This window comes from Ursus arctos, unplaced genomic scaffold, assembly GCF_023065955.2.
Source record: "Ursus arctos isolate Adak ecotype North America unplaced genomic scaffold, UrsArc2.0 scaffold_16, whole genome shotgun sequence".
NCBI classification, from domain to species: Eukaryota; Metazoa; Chordata; class Mammalia; order Carnivora; family Ursidae; genus Ursus; species Ursus arctos.
In genome coordinates this window covers 22,535,311-22,556,431 of record NW_026622830.1, presented here as the reverse complement: position 1 = coordinate 22,556,431, position 21,121 = coordinate 22,535,311, and the positions used below count along the sequence as shown (strand labels likewise).

General features: G+C 44.7%; 3 protein-coding genes and 2 non-coding genes across 8 annotated transcripts in view; 4 read left to right on the top strand and 1 right to left on the bottom strand.

Annotated features, from left to right (window-relative positions):
- PHF20 (PHD finger protein 20) overlaps positions 1-15,707 on the top strand; it is a 144,212-nt gene extending 128,505 nt beyond the window's left edge. For both annotated transcript variants that reach the window (XM_026503408.4, XM_048222162.2), the window contains 4 exons: positions 347-542; positions 5,762-6,167; positions 7,862-8,045; positions 13,149-15,707. In XM_026503408.4, the coding sequence (XP_026359193.1) occupies positions 347-542; positions 5,762-6,167; positions 7,862-8,045; positions 13,149-13,291 (929 nt within the window). In that variant the 3' untranslated portion in view covers positions 13,292-15,707. The remainder of the gene's footprint in view (positions 1-346; positions 543-5,761; positions 6,168-7,861; positions 8,046-13,148) is intronic.
- LOC113258857 (U2 spliceosomal RNA) lies at positions 698-886 on the top strand. Its single transcript, XR_003317379.1, has one exon. It is a non-coding gene; the product is annotated as a U2 spliceosomal RNA (small nuclear RNA).
- On the top strand, positions 4,684-4,790 carry LOC113258842 (U6 spliceosomal RNA). Its single transcript, XR_003317366.1, has one exon. It is a non-coding gene; the product is annotated as a U6 spliceosomal RNA (small nuclear RNA).
- A 994-nt stretch (positions 15,708-16,701) lies between the features above and the next one.
- Positions 16,702-17,572, bottom strand: SCAND1 (SCAN domain containing 1). Its single transcript, XM_026503412.4, has one exon. The coding sequence runs from the start codon at positions 17,485-17,487 to the stop codon at positions 16,954-16,956; it is 534 nt and encodes a 177-aa protein (XP_026359197.2). The 5' UTR covers positions 17,488-17,572; the 3' UTR covers positions 16,702-16,953.
- Positions 17,573-17,601: 29 nt separating this feature from the next.
- The window catches only part of CNBD2 (cyclic nucleotide binding domain containing 2), a 56,323-nt gene continuing 52,803 nt past the window's right edge, over positions 17,602-21,121 (top strand). For all 3 annotated transcript variants that reach the window (XM_044385792.3, XM_026503409.4, XM_057312557.1), the window contains exons 1-2: positions 17,602-18,010; positions 20,354-20,407. In XM_044385792.3, the coding sequence (XP_044241727.2) occupies positions 17,705-18,010; positions 20,354-20,407 (360 nt within the window). In that variant the 5' untranslated portion in view covers positions 17,602-17,704. The remainder of the gene's footprint in view (positions 18,011-20,353; positions 20,408-21,121) is intronic.

Below are 21,121 nucleotides of genomic sequence, written 5' to 3'. Positions count from 1 at the left end.
AGGGCTTTGGCTCCCCCCCCCCCCCGCCCCGTATGCAGTAGGAAGTCATTGAAGGTTTTAAATAAGAGATGTAATGATGTGATTTAAATGTAAAGAGATACCCAGGTTCCCACTCCACCTCTGGCATGTTCTAGATCAGGAAATTTACACGTCTTACTCCCTTATTCCCAAGCCCTAGTAGGGAGCCCAGGATATAGTAGGTGCCAAGTAAATGTTTATTGGATGAATAAATAAAATGAACACACCAGTCCATCCTTCCAGTAATTTATTTGATATCTGTGCAATGATGCAATGGTCTGGGTTTTCTTCAGGCCAGGTGTTAACTCTGTCATTGTCACTGCTTTAGGTCAGAGGCCTGGCTTCAAGTACTGGTATGACAAGGAGTGGTTGAGCAGGGGACATATGCATGGCCTGGCATTTTTAGAAGAGAACTACTCCCACCAGAATGCCAAGAAGATTGTGGCCACCCACCAGCTTCTTGGAGATGTGCAGAGAGTGATCGAGGTTCTCCATGGCCTGCAGCTCAAGATGAGCGTCTTGCAGTAAGTGTGGCACCTGTAACTTTGGGGATGAGTCTGATTTGACATGGTCTGTGTGGGGGACGGGGGGACAGACGGTCAGGATAAATTTGAGATTAGAGAGCCACAAGAATCAGTGGTAAGACCAATGAGTTTGAGACCTTTACTAAAAACGTTCAGTTACATCTCAGCCTTTTGGCTAAGGTCAGGTGTAGTGTGTGTTCTTAGCAGTTTAATATCTGATATGTCCTCTATCCAGCACAATATATTAAATGGATTTTGGAACTAGGAGATGGAATAGGAGCTTTCTCCAACCACGCCGTGCATTGACCTGGTATTGCAGTACTTCCAGGAGCGGTGCACCCCCTGGGTGGGGGGAATATGTCAGTTACACAATAAACATTCTTTTTTAAAAAAAGGAACTCTGTTAGGTAGAATTTGTATATAATTAAGTTGGGTCATTTTACAGGTTCATTGAGTTTTTGCAAATGTATTCACCCTTGAGACTGTCACCATAATCAAAATAGGTGTATGTATTTATAGTTTAGTTTGTTTACTGTTTTGGTGTACAGTTCTGAATTTTTTTATTGTAAAATATGCATAATATAAAATTTATGTTTTATAAATTTATAAACAGTCTTAACTGTTTTTTATATATAGTTCAGTAGTGTTAAGTACATTCATCTTGTTGAAACCAATCTCCATAACTCTTCATCTTGCAAAATTGCAACTCTGTATCTGTTAAACAACTTCTCTCCACTTTGCCCGCCCCCTCCCCACTGGCGACCACCGTTCTACTTTGTGTTTCTGTGAATCTGATTACTCTAGATACCTCATATAAATGGGATCCCACAGTATTTGTCTTTTTTGTGACTAGCTCATTTCACTTAGCATGGTGTCTTCTAAAGTTCATCTATATTATAGTCTGTATCAGAATTTCCTTCCTTTTTAAAGGCTGAATAATATTCCATTGTAGATAATGTTGGATTTTGTTTATCCATTCATCCTTAACACCCTTGACTGGTAAACAAAGTAAAATTGAAAGCTGCTGGAAAAGATAATATTGGCAGGCCTGCTCTCCAGCATAGTGGTTACTCAGTAAGTCTTTCTCTTCATGGTTTGCTCATGCAAAGTTTTAGGTGTTCTGGAACTGGACTTTGGGCTTTTAGTGGCTAGAAGTTTGAGGAGTGAAACTGAATGTGAATTCCCCTTCTGTGGTTGCATTCTATGTGTCAGATGACCCAAGTTCATGTAAGCTCTGAGAAAGACATATAGCTCTTATTGGGGTCTCTTGTCTTTCATAATCGACCCCCACTTTACTAATAGGGATCTGGGGCCTTACATGAGGCTGCTGCTCTCCCATGATTTCCATGGGTAGAGTCAGGTCTAGAACTCCAGGCCTGGCTCCTGTCAAGTACTTGTCCTAATCTTTCTAACTTCCTCTCAGTGATTCCATGCATTTTCTTCTGATATCAGAACAGTCTGTGTCAGGGACAGCTTCTTATATGTAAAAATTTCTCAAGTTTTCCCATGGGCGTGTTCATAGGGGGCCATCTTAGTTAAGACATCAACAGTGACAAACTCGTGCCGTGAGTAAGTTAGACACGATAGGCCACTCCCCAACAAGATTTCCTTTGTGCAGGTTAGTCCTGGAGGCCCCTCAGCATCAGACAGAGTGTCAGAGCCCTGGGATGGAAGAAGGGGGTTTGCTTTCCCCTGCATTCTGGTGCAGAAGCCTCATGGCTTCAAGAACTGGCATGACAAGGAGTGGTTGAGCAAGGGCACATTGAGACATGGTATATATTGGTTTGGGTAAAAGCTAAGGTGCTATAACAAAGACCCAAAAAATAAAGGCTGAAACAAAATGGAATCTTCTTTGTCACGTAACGAAGGTCGGTCCATGGGTAGTCAGGGGTCCAGGCCAGATAGGTGGTCTTTTTCCAGGATTCCGTCTGTGGACTCGGGGACTTGGGTTCCTTCTGTCTTGTTGCTCTGGCATTCCACTGGGGTTCTTTTCATCTGCATGGTCAAAACAGCCTCACCAATACCTCAATTGTTCCAGCCCCCCAGGTCAGGGAAAAGAGAAACGGGAGAACAGACGGCTTTTTTCATGGACACACCTAACTGCGGGGAAGGCTAAGAGAAAGAGAACGTAGTTGCTGGGGGCAGTTAGCTGTCATTGTGACAATATCTGTTGAGATGAACTGAATCAAGTGATAGCCCTGGATAAGATATCAGAGATAAACTTGAGGCACCTGTGTGGCTCAGTCAGTTAAGTGTCCAACTCTTGATTCGGGCTCAGGTCATGATCTCAGGGTTGTGAGATCGAGCCCTGTGTCAGGCTCTGTGCTGAGTGGGGAGTCTGGTTGAGATTCTCTCTCTCCCTCTGCCCCCTTCCCCCATGCTTACTCATTCTCTCTCTAAAATAAATCTTTAAAAAAATACGTCAGAGACAAGCTTTCCCCCTCACATTTTAAAAAATCAGAAAACTTTACCCCATATATATCAAAATAATTTCTTCTTAATGAGATGCCAGAAACAGGCAGGTAGAAGGTGGTCCGTGTGAGGGCCTGGAAAAACCTCAGGTGATGCTTATGATTGTAAACTTTGTTCTATTACTTTTCATTTGAGGATTCAACCAGCTGGTGTTTCTTTTTTTCTTACTGAAATGCCAGTGCTCCTGGCCCTATTCCATATTCTGGAACCGTGTCCCTTCTGAATCCACATTTAGATCCTTCGTCTTTATAACAGTGACTTTCTACTGGAATTAAATCTGACTTCTAGCAATTCAGAAGAGGGCATAGGGAGATCTTGTTCATTATATGTGAAGAAAAGATCCTGGGCAGGTGGTCCCATTGTTTCTGTGTACACATGGATAGTCTCTGCTATCACAAACTCTGGGTCCTCATTCTCAGAAATACTGTTCCTAAGTAGCCTGGCAGGTTTATTTTCAAAGGCAAACAATAAAACTGGGAGTAACTTCAGAGCATCTGGTGTCATTTAAAAAGTACCATGCATGGCTGTACATTCCTTCTTCATGATTGACAGGGTGTACAAAGAAAGTCCAGGGCGTTATTTTTGTGTGAAGTAGTAGCTGGGGCTTCAGGTCTTACCTGGAAGGGCAAAAATCCTAGGAAGGGGGAAGCAAAGACTTGTGATCTTCATGCAAAAAGAGGTCCATACTGTGGCTTGTACACTCCAGTTAACAGATTTCAGACTGCAGTAAACCTGGAAGTTAACAATGACTCTCATTTCCCCTGAAGCAGTTATGATTTCAGAGGTGTGTCTGGCATCTTGGATTCCTGGTACAGGCTTGGTACCCTGCTGACAGTGGACCTAGGCTGCCTTGATACTCGTTGTTGCCTGTCCTTCTCCACTGGATAGGAGGGGTGTTGGTGATTGGTGGAGAGGGAGAGCTGAGGAAGGATACTTGTAGCCCCTTGGGAGCAGAGGTTTAGGTTCTGTAGGATCACTCCATGCTTTCATATATATGGCCTATTCCATTTGTGCAGGAAGGCTTCAGTCAGGTGTGTGTGGAGGGGTACCAGATATGGGAGTTGCTGGTGAGTTAAGCTCTGCTTTCCTGCTGATCTGGTTCAGTGTTTTTCAGTTGGGGGCTGGGAAGGTACTGTTGATTATATCGTGGGATGATTCTTCTTTATCCCAATCATGTGTGATTGTTCCAAGCATTATAGGATGTTAGGCATCCTTGGATTCAGTGAACTAAATGCCAGTAGTACCTGTCAGTCATTGTGGCAGTTAGGTCACATTTCTGCCCATCTCTGAACCAAATGTGGGTAGCACCTGTCTGTTTATTTCCAAACGCCCCCTAGAGGGCACTGCCTTCCCAGCTAGGAACTCTGGTAACTTACTCGAGAAGCCCACTGTTTTTTTCCTTCCCTCCCTCCCTTTTTTCCTTCTTTTCATTTAATGATCAAAGGTAGTAGTGGAAGTTCTGGGTAGTAAAGAAGAGTTAAAAGGTGAAATTTATCTCGAGTAGTGGCTTTTAAACTTAATAAAATGTATATCCCACAATAAGAAATATATTTTATATTACTCACATACATAAAACTGAAACTAAAATTTCACAGAACACCTACTATTATTTAGAATGGTACGTTATGATATTTTTTATTGTTTTCCTTTTTCTACAATAGATTATGCTGTGCTCGCTTCGGCAGCACATAAACTAGAATTGGAACGATACAGAGAAGGTTAGCATGGCTCTTACACAAGGATGACGTGCAAATTCGTAGAGCATTACAATTGATTATGATCCAGTAGATTAATTTAATGATCCTCTATTGGGTCAGAACTCCAACAGTGAATGATGCTGGGAGACTGAAGTGCTGACATAGTTTTATGTGCACATATGTGTAGGCAGGGCTTTCAGCAGATTCTCAAAGCAAAGGAGTCTGTGGCTCAAAAAAGGATTAGAATCCCTGTTCTTTAATAACAAAGATTTCTCCTTGAAATGGTGAAAATAAAAGATTTTAGAAGAATTTTTAAAAACTTAATTATTGATGGCTTATATGTAGATGACTTTGATTCCTGCCCCCTTGACCCATTGTCATTGCATTTTTTAAAAGATTTTATTCATTAGAGAGAGAGAACAAGCAGGGGGAGGGGCAGAGGGAGAGGGACAAGCAGACTCGATGCTGGACTCGATCCCAGGACCCCAGGATCATGACCAGAGCCGAAATCAGACACTTAACCGGCTGAGCCATCCAGGTGTCCCCATCATTGCATTTTTGCAACTGAAAGCTATTGCATGCCAGGATTATCATGCTTGCTTATTGGGTTATTTTTAGTAACTCACATTTGAAGAGTACTTTGCTGCCAACAAAGTACTTTATTTGAATTAATCTACTTAATCTTTATCAAACTCATTGGCTAATAGCAGACAGATGGTTAGGCCAGTTTTGCAGAGGAGGGAATGGGAATGAGTCTGGCTGAGTGACTCGTTATAGCTGTAATGCTAATCAGTGGCTGAACTGAAATGCAGTCAGGTCTTCTGACTCCAAGTCCAGTCTCACTCACTGTGAGTGTTCACAGCAGGAGCTTAGCTACAGGTGGTCTCCTCAGAGACCATGGATTTATGTTCCCTTTTGCTTGGTTAGTGGTGGCTCGTGGCCAGGTGGCCCAAGCCATCTCCCATCTTCCTCTTGGGAGAGTGGGAGTTGAGACACCCTGCAGTGGTCCCAGTTGCTCCAAAGCCCTTTCTATGTTTGCCCTCCCAACAGAAGCAGGGGGCATCCTGATCTGCAGCTGTGGTGTCAGCCTTGGAAACAGCACTCAGGGGAGGGGAGATCTCATTCGAAACACATCCATGTCACTGAAGCTAAGAGCAAAGAGGAAGTCCCAAGCTATAGAACTTTGAATGGGGCGGTGGAGAAGCCCTTGCCCCTGCCCTTACCCCGGTCTGTGGAGGAGTCCTATATCACCAGCGAGCACTGCTATCAGAAGCCCCGCGCCTATTACCCTGCTGTGGAGCAGAAGCTGGTGGTGGAGACCCGGGGCTCTGCCCTCGACGATGCAGTCAACCCCCTCCGTGAGAATGGTGATGATTCTCTCTCTCCACGTCTGGGCTGGCCGCTAGACCAAGACAGGAGTAGGGGGGCCAGTGACTCCAAATCTAGCTCCCTAAAGGTATGTGGCTCACTTGTACTTGTTCTTAATCTAGTGTTTGAGTGCTTGAGCCCCCCCTGTAGGGTTCTGTGGAAGACATTATAAAGTTGTACTTACTGTAAAATTGTATTTACATTTGCTTATCATAGGTGTTTTTTGGTGGGTTAAAATGGATGCAAAGTCAGGAGAGCCTGATTAAACCCGAGATCATGGTTATAGGAAATGCCTACAAAATGACAGTCATTGGGGTTGGGCGGTGGGGAGGTAGGAAGAAGTGAGGGGAAAAGTGTTGATTGGCACTTGATAAATGGAAGTTAGGTTTTTTTCTTTAACAGGGTTTATGTTATAATTGCACCTAGCTGCTAATTCCTAGCATGAGCAAAGAATGAATCAAGTGTTTTGTTAGGCATAAGATTTTCAATACAGTTCTATGATAGCTTTACTTTGACTTTTAACTTTGCAGCCCTGACATAAGAACAGTCCCTTTTGTCAGGATATTTGCTGGTTTCCTCAGCTTTCCCAAGAACAACTCTCAATTTTTTGTTATTCTAATTATTCTCTTCTAGAGCCTCTTTGTGTCATTTTCCTGCCAATGTTGTCATCTTTAACTGTTCACTGGTGTCATTCTGTCCTGTCCTCAGTTGGTCAGTGAGGCTTTGTGTAACTGGAGAGTTTCTCCACCCTTGTCATCTTTCCTTGCAATCTTTACCCTGTGGTTGGCGTCACCAGCATTAGATATGTTACTGCATATTGCTCAGTGGGACGTCCTAGATTATAGCCCCTCATGGGTGGGCATTGTGCCTTTGCCAGTGTCTGAACGGTGCTGGTCAAGGTCGGTCTTGGATATAGAGCCGGTTTCAAGTCTGGGCTTAGCCACTTACTGTGGATTGCTGAGCAGGTCACTTCACCTCCTTAGATGTGTCTTTTCACCTCCCTGTGGGAGGGGCTAGTGCCCATGCCCTCTAGTTATTGTGCATCGTGTCTGTGAAGAGCTGTCAGCACAGAGCTTTGCACAGTCAGCTCTAATATTAGCGTGACTATATTTCATTTCAAATGAATGAAGGAAGGAAGGAAAGGTTGAGATCCAAACTGTAGAAGAGGGTTGTGATCCTACAAACTAGGCAGATTCCTAGAGTTATCTGCCACATATTAAAAATTCTGAAAATACTGGGCCTAAACAAGTCAGCTAGGGTTGAAAATATCTTTCATTCATGGAAAGCTGACCAGAGGCCAACACGGTGTTTTATAACCTTATCCCGTTTCATCCTCATGAACCTGTAAGATAGGTTTTACTACTTGCATTAGAGGCTCAGAGAGGAAAAATAACTAATCCAGGCTCACACGTTCAGCAAGACAAGGAGCGTGGACTTAAGACTAGTTTGTCTTATCCCTGCTAAGTAACATACTAACCCCTGTCTGTGCCCATCCTACTCTGTTCTGATCTCAGGGCTCTAGAAGCCATTCTGCGAGGCCTGTTTCAGGCCTGGGGCTTGCGCCAGTCACTGGGAAGCAGCTGTGAGGCCTGTGCTGCCCTGAGTTTGTGATTGCTACCCCAGGCATACTTCTGCCTGGTGTCCAAGACAGGAAGAGAAGGAGGTAGAGGTTTGGAATATTCAAACAGCATCTGATTTTTCAGGTGGTTGCAAACACTGGCTGTTTGGAGAAGGGACTGGGACTGTCTCCACTCAGTAACTTAAATGCCATTGCATTCCTAGGTGAGGGAATATGTCTCCAAAAAGGTCCTGCCTGAGGAAGCGCCCACTCGGAAGCTGCTGGACAGAGGTGGAGAGGGGCTGCTGAGCTCCCAGCACCAGTGGCAGTTTAACCTGCTGACCCATGTGGAATCTCTTCAGGACGAAGTCACACATAGGATGGACTCCATTGAGAAGGAGCTGGATGGTAGGGCTCCTTCTCTGGCTCTCCACAGATAGCTGTGTTCTTGCTTCCTTTCTTTTCAGTCTCATCCATCCCCATCCTCCCTCTAGATGGTCAGGCTTTACTTTTAGTATTTATCGGGCACTTCTAAGGTCTGTGTGATGTCAGGAGTCCTCCCTCACTTACCTAGTGCCTTCTGCAAAGCAGAGTGCAAAAGAATAACTAGACTCTGCCTGCAGGCATTGTGCGACCTAGCAACTTTGCTAACCAAGTTCTGTGGGGAACTTCAACTTTGACTTAACAGAGGTTTTTGGATGTCTTCAAGGACTAATCTGAAGAAACCTTTTATTTTGGCCTTTCTTTTTATTTTTTTTTAAAGATTTTATTTATTTATTTGACAGAGACAGACAGCCAGCGAGAGAGGGAACACAAGCAGGGGGAGTGGGAGAGGAAGAAGCAGGCTCCTAGCGGAGGAGCCTGATGTGGGGCTCGATCCCATAACGCCGGGATCACTCCCTGAGCCGAAGGCAGACGCTTAACCGCTGTGCCACCCAGGCGCCCCTATTTTGGCCTTTCTTAAAATCTAAACCGAAGGCCTCTCCTCTTTATCAGCAGACGTTTAAGAACTTGACTGAGTCATTTGGGTAACCCTGGGTATTTCTCATGATAAACATGCTCGAGTTCAGTCTCTTTTGATCCCTAGGAAGTTGCCAGTTTGATTTTTGAAGACAGAATTCCTTCTTGATTTTTCACTTATTTCTTAATTTTTTGTTTTCATTCTTAAAATGAAGCCAAATTGAAAAGTAAATATTCTGTTTGAGGATTCTGAGTATAGTCAGGCTACCATTACTGTAATTGGGGATATGAAGCTACTTGCATGAAATAACTCGGAAAGATGCCACACATTACACAAACTAGAGTCATGAGGTGTGGCCAGGGCAAGTGTATGACCGAGGCCCTGCCGAAGGTGAAGTGTGGCAGGGGAAATGATAACAGGAAGGCTTCCTGGAATCCCTGGGTCTGAAGCCGAGCCTTGAGGAAAGTGAGGTTTTCTGAGGGGGAGGGTGTGACTCAGTAGGTGATAAAAGGACTGGCTTGACTGGGAAAGGGTTGTCCTGATGGAGAAAAGTAAGAGAAGGACCTCCAATGCCCTCATGCTTCTGTCCTGCCTTTGAAGCAAACCTGAGGAACTAGGAACGGGAGACTAATTCAGGGTCCATTCTGAGGGCACTTCTGGAAGGGGGAGTGTTTCTGTTTCTTTTACTCCTAAAAGGTTTCCTTGGGCTCCTTAGAATGGTAACTGATTCCACTGTCTGAAAACCCTGCTATATTTGCTAGCTGAAAGAGGATTGAATGCCAGACTGGAAATTAGGGATTTTGAGAGAATGGCAGTAGGAGTGGCTCTGGGTCCCTGAGAGTAGGCTTAGCACTATGGAAACAGAGAGAATGTTCTGTTGTTGCCAGAGGAGCCTGCCCTTAAGGGAGACATCAGTGTTTCCCTACCTCTTACTGACTTGCCACTCCCAGTCAGTCTCATGGCCAGTGTGCTGAGGAGGATAAGTCTGGGCTCCCTTCTCTGGCCTTCCTGAGGGCCTCTTGTGTGTCCTGCTGATCTGGCATCACGTACTCTGTTCATGTTCTGATACTCCAGGCCCTGAAGTATGAAAATCAATTATAAATCTTAAAGATTTTATTCAGATAAACAGTCTTTTCCATTGTATTTAATTAAGATTTATCGGAATCCCATTTTACTTCAACTATAGTAGGGAGGGAACTCTTGAGTTCATCCAAATACCATTTAGAAAAACTGAGCTTTTATAAGAATTTGGATATAGTATTCCTTTTAAGAAATAGTCTAGTAAACTATTCTGTTGACTGATTTATATTTTAAAAGTTATTGCTTTAATATTAACCATAATTTAATATTTTATGTAGTTGTATAAACAGTTGTAAAACTAAAAAAGATTAAAAAAATTTTTTTTTTAATTTTATTTATTTGTCAGAGAGAGAGCTCACAAGCAGAGGGAGTAGCAGGCAGAGGGAGAAGCAGGCTCCCCATTGAGCAGGGAGTCTGATGTGGAACTCGATCCCAGGACCCCAAGATCATGACCTAAGCCAAAGGCAGACACTCAGCCATCTGAGCCACCTAGGTGCCCAAGACAAAAGATTTTTAATGACCATGAAAATATTGAATCTTTTAGCGTTAGAAATACTATTTTAAGAAAAAAATGTTACTTTACTGAGCATTGGCCTCTATCTAGATGGTCTGGGAAAGTATATGAAATGGAACTTTACCTTTGTGACCTTCTGCCTTGCTTATGATCATTATACTGCTGAGAAGCTGTTGAGCTTCCTTAAAAAAGAAACTTGGGGTAGTGGTCCAGCACATGGTATGGAGAGAAGGCTGGCCTGCTGGATGCTGGGGTCCAGAGGAGATGCTCTTGGCTCTTACAGTTTAGGGTTGTCTTCAGTCCTGGAGATCTAGAGAGAAGGCTTCCACCTTAGGGGCTCCAAACACTCCTCTTAACCAAGTTCAGAGACTGCCGAGTGGCCTAGACTCTTCTGTCTGCACACTGGTGCTCTTTTTCCCTGTGCATGCCTCCTGGGTCACCACAGTGTTGGGAGGTGTCTTTGGTGTCTTTGGAACCAGATCTGAAGTAGTTACAATGACCATAAGAGGGGCCTCTCAGCAATTGTAGGATCATCTTGTCAAGGACAGATGGACTGACATATTGTCTATCTTTTGGAAATGACCCAGCCAGTCCTAACTGCCTCTTTTTTTTTTTTTTTTTTTTAAGATTTTTATTATTTATTTGAGAGAAAGAGAGAGCATGAGTGGTAGGGCAGGGCAGAGGGAGAAGTAGACTCCCCACTGAGCAGGGAGCCAGACTCGAGGCTTGATCCCAGGACCCTTGGATCATGACCTGAGCCAAAGGCAGATGCTTAACCTACTGAGCCACTCGGGTACCCCTGACTGCATCTTTTCTACACTCATCCAGATGGGCTCTTCCAGCATTGATTTCGGGCCTTTTCTCCATTTATTCTTGTGCCCTTTTGCTGAGCAGTCTCCTGTCTCCTTCTAGTTTTTTTTTCCCTTAAAGAGTAATTGATGTATTGAAACTGGTCACTGAGGAGTTTATCTTGCTCAGCCTGTCACACTAGTCACTCTCCCGTGACTTTGATCCTTTACTCTTGGCTTTCAAGTTCAGGTCTGAGAAGGCAGTCTGATTTTTCTTATTTTCAAGTCCTTGTACTCGTTGGGATGAGGAGGAAGGGCTGTTTCTCCTTCTTGGAACCCCCAAGTACCAACATGAAACCAGAGGGAGGTAGGTGAGTTCTGTGGAGCCTGAGCAGTCAGTAGGGCACTTTGCTAGGCCATTCCCACATTTTCTCACTGCCTCTGTTGAGTGCCTACTATGTTTCAGGCACAATTGAGTATTAGGGATATAAGGGTAATAAGCAAGGCAGACTTGGCCTCTGCCCTCATGGAACTTGATCTTGAGGTAGAGACAGGTATTAATTAGATTATCCCTTTATATATAATTATAAGCCATGGTCAGTACTCCAAAGGAGGAAAGCATGTGATCACATAGCACCCTTAATTTAACACAGCAACCAGATTCAGGCTGTAGAGTTGGGGAGGGCTTCTCTGGAAAGTAACTTACAGGGAACAAAGGATTTTGAAAGGTGGGAAGGAAGGTGGAGGGCTGGATCTGGGGAGGGAAAAGGATTATGTGTGAGGCTATAAGCTCTTTGAGGAACAGGCACTGGGTGGGTTTTCCTCTTTCTGCACCTTCAGCTCAGGGGTCCAGAAGGTGCTCAGTACAGGTTGGTTTATGAACTAGAAAGGCTACAGGCAGAGTGGGGTGAGCACAGTCCTCCCTGAAGGGGCTGGCTCTTGTCAAAAGATGCAGGGTGCCAAAATGGCCTCTCTCCAAATGCCAGAGCTTCAGGGAGTGGCTTAGGGAAGAAAAGACACCTTCTCTAGAGAAATCCCTGCTCTCAGAGACAAGGCAGTTTTTTAAGATACTGAGCCAATATAATCAAGGATGTTAGTACCTGGACATCTTACATTAAATACTTAGAAAATAAAGTCAGAGTATTTGGTGATACTGATGATAGGAATATGAAACAAATCAGAGTTAATAGTGATAAAAATAGACCTTTTCAAGTCCCTTTAGATTCTCATTTTTCTTAATATGAGGCTAAAACACTAGGCTCTCTGATTTCCAACAAGGGAAAACCTTATGAAGACTGGGGAGTGGGCGCCTGGGTGGCTCAGTTGGTTAACTGCCTTCGGCTCAGGTCATAATCCCGGAGTCCTGGGATCAAGTCTCGTATTGGGCTTCCTGCTCAGCTGGGAGTCTGCTTCTCCCTCTACCAATGCTCCTCCTCCTTCCTTTTGCGCTCTCTCGCTCTCTCTCTCTCTCTCTCAAATAAATAAATAAAAATCTTAAAAAAAAAAAAGGAAAAGAATAAAAAAAAGACTGGGGAGTAACACTGAGGAAGGTGGGTTCTTCAAAGCCTTCTAGACTGTAGAGCTGCACTAATACAGTAGTCACTAGTTACATGTGACTTTTTTTTTTCTTCTTTTTTTTAAGAGAGAGAGAGAGCAAAAGCAGGGGGAGCTGTCTTCAGAGGGAGAGGGAGAAGCAGGCTCCCCATGGAGCAGGGAGCCCAATGTGTGGCCTGATCCCAGGACCCCAGGATCATGACCCGAGCTGAAGGCAGACGCTTAACCGACTGAGCCACCCAGGCGCTCCTGTGTGTGGCTCTTTAATGAATTAAAATTGCATAAAATTTGAATTCAGTTCCTTAGTCATACATCATAGGTATGTTTTAAGTGCTCAATTAGCTACATGTGGTTAGTGGCTACTGTATAGACAACACCAACATAGACCATTTCCACTGCAGAAAGGTTCTGTTGGACTGTGTTCCCGTAAAGCATTTGAGCCTTGTCCTAGGGGTAATACTTCGTAGAGATGGTGATGAGTCAGTGTCACCTGAGTGGCTCTTCCTCCTTGCCCCTTGTGGGGATAGATGGGAGAACATGCTGAAATTCTCGGTGATGTTCTCACAGATGAAGTGTTAGGAGCTCACTGTGTCTTCTCTCTCTTCTGCCTACAGTGTTGGAGAGCTGGCTGGACTACACTGGGGAATTGGAGCCCCCGGAGCCACTGGCCAGGCTTCCGCAGCTCAAGCATTGCATCAAGCAGCTGCTGATGGACCTGGGCAAGGTGCAGCAGATTGCACTTTGCTGCTCAACATGAAACTGGGCACCCAGAACTAGTGGGGGCACAATCCTGGGGCACCTGCAGGAGGAGCTTTGCATATTTAAATAAATAAACCTAGCATGCCGAATGCACGTGACACCGACTGACTTCAGGGATCTGGGCAGGGGGTGTGATGGACACTGGACAAAGGGGCCATTTTGGCTGCTGGAGGGCAGGGCACTCTGATCTTGAAGCCTACCAGGAAGGTAGCAAATAGACTCTTGGGATTCCCTTCTTCTGTGCACATCGTTGGAGAGTGAGTCTTTTTGCACAAACTTCACTTGAAATCGTGCCACTGATAAATGGAATGAGAGCCAAAAAAGTTTAGTCGGAAACAGTTGTAAATTCAACTTGCGGCTTATTTAATTGACTTTTTTGTCAGGGTGGGGCACATGCCAAGCCTTCTTGTTTCTGCCTGGCATGGATTTAGGCAGCAGGCATCATTTTCATTTTTCCAGCTTCGTGAGAATGTCGTGACTTAACATTCTGTGGAGGTTGGGAAGGAGCAGAGGCCTTGGCTGCCCTGCCTTCTCCTTAGGACTCTTCACTTTTCTCACCCACCTGTCTTGCATGACTTCATGGTACCGGGGACAAGTTTTGTATGCTTTTACCCCAGAGTTGGCTGGGTTGTGTCTTTTGTAGCAGAACCCATGCAGCCTGTGGAGGAACTAGAATCTCACTGTAATAAGAATCTAGGAGGAATTCCAAACTGAAGCAGGCAGGGTCTGGAACCCAAAGGACAGCGTTTTCTACCCACTTCTTAATATCGACAGCTTCCCGGTTCTATTTAATGTCCAAAAAAATGTTTCCCCAAATTTTGAACTCTTTCACTGTAAAGATTTGTTACAAAGAACGTGGTTTGGAGAATTACCTTATTTTATATTGTTGTAAACAAACTTCAGATTCTACATCTGCCGCGTTTCTCCTTCCCAGAAGGGTGTATGTTCAGTAGTTGGCATTTTCAGAATTGTTTTAATATACTTTAACACTTTAGATTTCCTGTTTGTATTATTTTGTGAGGTCAAGGTGATTATGCTGCTTAAGGTCCAGGTACAATTTGTACCTTTTAAGACATTTGTTCTTCTTGCAGGTTACGGTTCCATGTGTAATTGCTATATTTTTTCATTTTTCTTTGCTAGACAAAGTTAAAGAAAATGTTCCCATGCTTTGAGGAGTGACCTGTTTTACCATTTAGTTTTCTTATCACTAAAGGCAAAAATCAAAGCACAGTTGTCCCATTAACACTCACAAGGTAATTATGGGTTTATGAATCTGTAATGTTATATGCTGCAAATATTTACTATGTAAACGTGAAGTAGCCAATATCTCTATAGCAATGACAGTATCTCCAGCGACCTTTGGAATGATTAGGCCTTGAAGGCACACAGGTCATTGTGGTTTTTGAAGGCCTCTGTACCAAAATCTGTTTCAGGGAATGCTCTGTCCAGTGATTTCTTCACCATTTGATATAAAATGAATTTAGAACCAGTTGACCTGCTGTAGCTTATCCATCAGAGGGAAAACATGTGGCTGTGACACCTGTAGTAAAGCTGACGTGATTCCTCTCCAAGAGGCTCTTTCCCATTGCTAACTTTGGCATTTCTGGTGTGGGAAGAGATGTCCAAGGAGTGTGCATGGCATCTATGTTTTGTGGTTTATCAGACAGCCACATTATAAGAATTGTGTGTTTGCCTGAAAAGGGATGAAACAGGATGATTTTCTGTAGCTATAACTGTGAGGTATGATGACTATTATTAGATTACTGATTTTTCTTTTCTCAAATACATTTGAGCATCACATCTGGGGAAGCTACAACTTTAAGGGAGTCAATGTCATGTGTTTCTCAAAGGTGGAAGCAGAAACTGAATTACCCTAATTCTGCCAAGTGGCCATTATTGGGCTTATTGTTTATAAAGGAAATAATCCCGTTTTACTCATTGCGACTTTTGTCCTTAGGGAAGCAGGGATGACTCCCAAATTCTGATAACCTCAGTGTGCTTCTCTAATTTAAAGCCATGTTGAGGGGCTCCACCCTCAATTCCTGGGTCAAGCTGAATTAACCCCAAGTTGGAGCACTGGAAACTGTTATTTGCAAAGATTACTGTTACCGTTTAGAAATATGTACACTACCTAAGTTTTCTTTTGAGAGAAACTATCCACCTATAAAAAATTGCCTTGACAAAAACAGTTCTGGTTTGACTAATCATTTTGTTTCTTTAAATGATGAGTGTTATGCAAGGTGGACCCTTGATGAGCCAACATTGCACTGTGGATACATATCTATGTTTACGCGCTATTAGAACAGAAGGCGCTGTATATAGAAATGTTGCTTTGAAGCAATATTTGCAAAACATGCAAACTTCTGTATCTGTATTTGGAAAAAATAAAACAGGTTTTTGTTGCTATGTTTCAATCATGTTACAACGTTCTGTACCCTATTTTTAGTATGCATTACATGTTTTTCTATAAACATCTTTTAGAGGAAAACTTTTACTTTGTAAACATATATCTTCTGCAGGGACGCAGATGCAAAATCAAGATCCTAAATCCCAAGAAAGTATGCAAAATAATTTTGAATTCATCTAAGGGTCTATTCGAATGTAAAATGTCCCACACGGTCCTCGTGCTTTGTGGTGTGAGCTGCAGGATTATTGTATTTCAGTTGTTGAGAGCAATGAAGTGAAGATAGGTCTGGCCTTCCTCATATTAAGAGATGGCACCCATTGCAATTAGGACCCTTCTGAGACCAATCCAAATTGCCTGTGGACCCCAATTAGTTCCTTCCTGGGTGGGCAGAGGACTTAAGGAAAAGTAGGCGTTAAGATTTCATAACAGAGCTTCCCTACTACTTGCCAAATTCCTTCTTGTCTTTCTAAACAATTATGCTGATTAAAAAAGTAGAGGTAGTTGGAAAGAATTAAAGTGAGTGTGGCTCTAGCAATGTAATCCATTAGTTCACGCCAGTTCTACTTAAATCTTAGGAGCCTAAAATACGACAAGATAAGGTGAGCTCTCTGTAAGGAACTGTACTAAAACACTTCCTAAAGTAGCCCAATGGCTTGGGTCTTTTGGGAAGCCTGTGCCCAAAGGGCAGGTTGGTTGAACAAGTTAATGGCCCAGTTGGTATAGAGGTAGCCAGTTAGGTAAGCACTTATCGAGTCAGCTATTTGCCTGCCACAACCACTATCCACTACCTTTTTAGGTGGGAAAGCAAATTCATAATCTAGTGAGAGGTAGGGGCGAATACGGAAACCAGGCTGCTAAAACCCTCTTCACGGAGACTCCAACCAAACAAAGGAATCCCAAGTGGGGTCCTGTGGAGCGAGGAGAAAAATTTCCCAGATGCGGAGGCCCAAGCCTAGCCAACACGTTAATGATCCCACAAAAGCCAATAAATGCCAAGTGAATAGGGAACAAAGGCTTTATTTTCATGGGCTCCCAACTTGGTTTCGCCACCAGCCAAAAAAGAGGTTGGAAGGAGATAGGCTCGGGAAAATAAACCTAGTAAAGGACGAACGAAAGGGACATATCAGACGACTGGAGCTGCCAAAAACTCATTTTTCACCAACGCGGAATGGAGAGACAGGCTCAGGCCTCCAGACCCGATCGTGGCCCCAGTCCAGAGAACGCCCGAGTCCGGCCGCCCGCAGCTCCACAGCTCAGCCCGTGATGCGCACATCGGTGCGGCGGCGAAGCCGCCGGGCCCGCGCCGCCTCAGGCAGGATGGCGAGCAGCTGCTCCTGCACCAGCATCTCCACGATCTGCTCCTTCGTGCGGATGTCGGGGCGCAGCCACTGGCGGGAGAGCTCCCGCAGCTGCCGGAACGCCTCCCGCGGGCCTGCGGCGTCCTGGTAGCGGAACTGCCGGAAACGCTGGCGGAAGGTCTCCGGGCCGGGTCGGGATCCGCCAGGGTGTGGAGGGGAGCGCGGAGCGGCTTCGGCAAGCGGGGGGGAGCCCAGGGCTGTGGGAGGCAGCTCGAAGGCCGCGGAGGCCGCCGCAGGAGGCGTAGGAATCGCTTCGGGGACCGCGGCGTTGAGACTGGAGGATTCGGGGGAAGGCGGTGGGGCCTCGGGAGTCGACGAGGAGCCCGCAGAGTTACGCTGTGGGCCTGAGCTCAGGCAGGCTCCTTCCTCCTTCTCTGGCTGCAGCGCGAGGCCCCCGGCAGCAGCCAAGCTCGGCTCAGTGGCCGCCATGACTCCAAGCTCAGGACGTCACTCTTTGTCCCGCAGCTGTGGGCTCAGCACTGCGTCTGCGCGGGGGCGGGCTGAAAGAGAGAGTCGTTTGGCGCGTAAGGGCCGAGCCCACGAGGCCTCCAGGGAGACGAATCGGGGCGGGTCGACAGCTGCCCGAACTCAACCTCACCCGCAAAGCGCCTGAGAGTGCCGGAAGCGGAAGTCCCCACTAGCTTCTATGATGAGCTCGGCGCCAGAGCGCCTGGAAGCCGAGTTCCGACTCCCGGAAGCGGCGCCCCCTCGCTTTAGCCGTTTGCGTCAAGAGCCGGCTGCGACTGAGGGGAGGAGGCGGACCTATCTAAACGTGCGCTGGGCTTCTCTTCGTGATGTCGCCTACGGGCACCAGTTCGAGGAATCGGAGTCGGAGTCAGAATCGGAGTCCGAGGAGGAGGGGGAGGAAGAGGAGGAAGAGGTGTTGGAGGAGGAGGAGCCGGAGGAGGAGCCCGGAGGGGTCTTTACCCACTGTGAGCTCTTCCGCCCGAAGGTGATCTAAGTCTCCTGCGGTGCGCGTCTCCTTGCCCCTTACCAGACCCTGACTAGGATGATGGAGAACCCCGGTTTCGCTGGGACTGGCGCCCGGCCGGTGGCGGGAGCGGGGCGGCGGGACGGAGGTCGGCACAAGGGGAGGCTAAGGGAAGTCCTCTTTCAGTCCTCTTTCACTGCGAGGGCAGTGGCGCTCGCCTTGTTGCGAGGATGACAAAATATAACGTGTGAGGATCCCCAACACACATAGTAAGACTCGCCCCTTCCATGACAAAGTATATGCTCAAGAACTGTGTGCCATTATATTTTGCGTGTCCTTTGAAACCAAGGGACAGGTGCCTCTGTGAGTTCTGCTTTTAAACATTAAGAGTAGACTGTAAATACATGCCTTCCCCCATATAGTGGCCGCTAGCTGCATGGGCTTACTGAGCTCTTGAAATGTGGCTAGTCGGAATTGGAATATGCTGTAATGTAAAAAACTCCCAAGATTTAGTACAAAAAAAGTAAAATATCTCAGTATTTTTATATTGATTACATGTTAGATGGATAATATTTTGCATATGTTGGGTCAAATAAAGTGTATTATTAAAATTAACCTGTGTTATTTTACTTTTTAAATGTGGCGACTAGACAAAGTTAAGTTGTATGTATGGCTTGCATTGTATTTATGTTAAGAAGCCCTGTACTTTGGTTTTGGAATCAGGCTACCTTGGTGGAATCCCCATTTCAGGGTTTATTTGCCTTAGGCCAGACTTGTTGAGAGGATTAAATCAGTAAAGCCTTTTGAAAGAAAGGGCTTTTTATATGTTTGCTATTGCCTTTATTAGGTAAATTGCTATCTCTCAGCTGCAGTTTTTTTAATCTGTAAAATGTGGAGGTAATACAACTTACCTCATAGAAGTTATGAGAATTCATCAAGATGATGCAGGTAAAAGCACGTAGCTTTGATAACCCTTCAGTGATAAATTCTGTTTGTCAGCTGACTCACAGTTATAGCGAAACTAAGACCCAGAGGGAGACAGGGGCCCCATATGAAAGGTTTTGTCTGAGCTCTGCGCAGGAGTGGGTCTGTTTAACAACTTGCAATATACCAGCAGCGCTGATACAAAACTTGCCTCCCCCGCAGGGTGTGTTCTCTTGGATAGATAGAAGTGGATCCTCACAGAACATTTTTCACAGCTTGAAAACCTTGAAAGTCATTGCAATGGGTCTTGAATATTTTTTAGTTATTGACACAAAATTGGGAGATTTCACATGCAAATCTGGATTTCCAGCTTTTCTTGAAAAAGTAGATGAGCTGACCACATTGGACCCACCCACACTGCTGCCAATCGACAATTAGCTGGAGCTGAGTAGTTTCCTTTTAGACAAGATGCTCTGTCCCAGATGGCATCAACCCCCCCCCCCCCCACACTCCCTTTTGTCTCTGAAACAGAATGCTGTTTATGTTTACTATTGCTCTCAGGTGGTTGTTTTCCTTAGAGCTGATGTTTTTCTTTATTTTCAGAAGTGGGAAAACAGGGGTCTAGAGTTTGTTATACCTACTAGCTTCAAACCTTTACTTCCTCTGCCTCGCCTCTTGGCATTTTGATTCATTTTGATTCTGAGTGAACCAACTGTCCTATTCCCTGGGTGGTAACAGGCAGTCAAAAACCTGGGTTTAAGGGAACACATCAAACCTTGCTGCAAGGATGAAGGGTCATGGAAGGCTTAACTGGGGAAGAGAACTTCGAGCTGATACTCAAGAAGAAAAAGGGTAGATTTAGGGGTGTTCCAGGTAGAAGGCATTGCCTGTGCCAAGGCACAGAGTGAATGGGACCAAAACTTTGTGGAAATTGCAGACTACACAGGGGGAGTGGCCAGGGTCTGGCAAAGGGATGAAAGCCGAGGTTGAAAGGTCATTTGGAGGTTAAATCGTAGACTGCCTAGAATTCCACGTTGAAAAATTGAATCCTTGTTCTGTTGGGGAAGAGAATGAACTCTTGTGGTCCATGGAATCACAGAATGTTAGATCTCTAGTCCATTTCTTGAATCCCTATTCGAATCATGGAATATTAGAAATGGAGAGATCTTGGAGATCTATTAGAATAGTGGAATGTTAGAATGGAAGGGACAATTGACATTAAATCCAAAAATTAGATGCAGTTATTCTAAACTCTATGGGTGAGCAAACCCCCAGAATCTGGAAAAAAAAAAAAAAAAGTTAACATACCTCTTCTGGAATTATCCTACATACTTACGCATATAATTTCAGGTGATTTCCAGGTATCCTTGAACCCACCCACAGGACCCAGGTTAAGTTTAAAATATATTTATATGTATTCCATTCTCCTGAATTTTGCAGGTTAAGAAGTCAGCACACCAAGAGGAAATGGATTGGTCCAAACTAAAAAACCTAGTAAGTGGTTCCATGAGGTCAGAATTCTTTTGACTTGTAGTCTGATGTTCTTATCATATTAGGACTTTTCATTAGCACTAGGTTGGGAGCTCACTTGGGAAGGGATCATAAATCATGCATCTCCTATCACTTAGCTTCCAACACAAGGCCTGATTCCCAGTTGGACTCTCAGTAAATGTCGAATCAAGGAAAAGAGGACAGGTAGTGGGTTTCATCTGTGAAGGGGAGCTCTAATATGATTCCCATACTCCTTCAGAGATGGTGTCTTTTGATGGCATACTGTTGGGGGTTGTGGTATAGAAGACTGGATACTTTTTTTTTTTTAAGGCTTTTTATTTGGGATTAATTATGGCTTCATAGAAAGTTGTAAAAATAGTATAGAGAGGTCTTATGCACACTTCACCTAGTTTTCCCCAGTGGTGACATCTTGCACAATCATAGTATAATGTCAACACCAGGAAATTGATGATGATACAATCCACAGAGTTTATTCAGATTTTACCAGTTTCATAAGCCCTTATTTGTGTATGTGTATAGGCCTATGTGATTTTTTTATGTGTAGGTTCATGCAACTGTTCCACAATCAATACCTAGAAATGTTTGATGAGCACTAAGATCCTGTAACTGAAATAAAGTAAGTTTGATCCTTGGTGAATCACAGATAGAAACTATACCACGTGGAGTGCTCTCACAAAGTAAACCGTATTTGCAGCA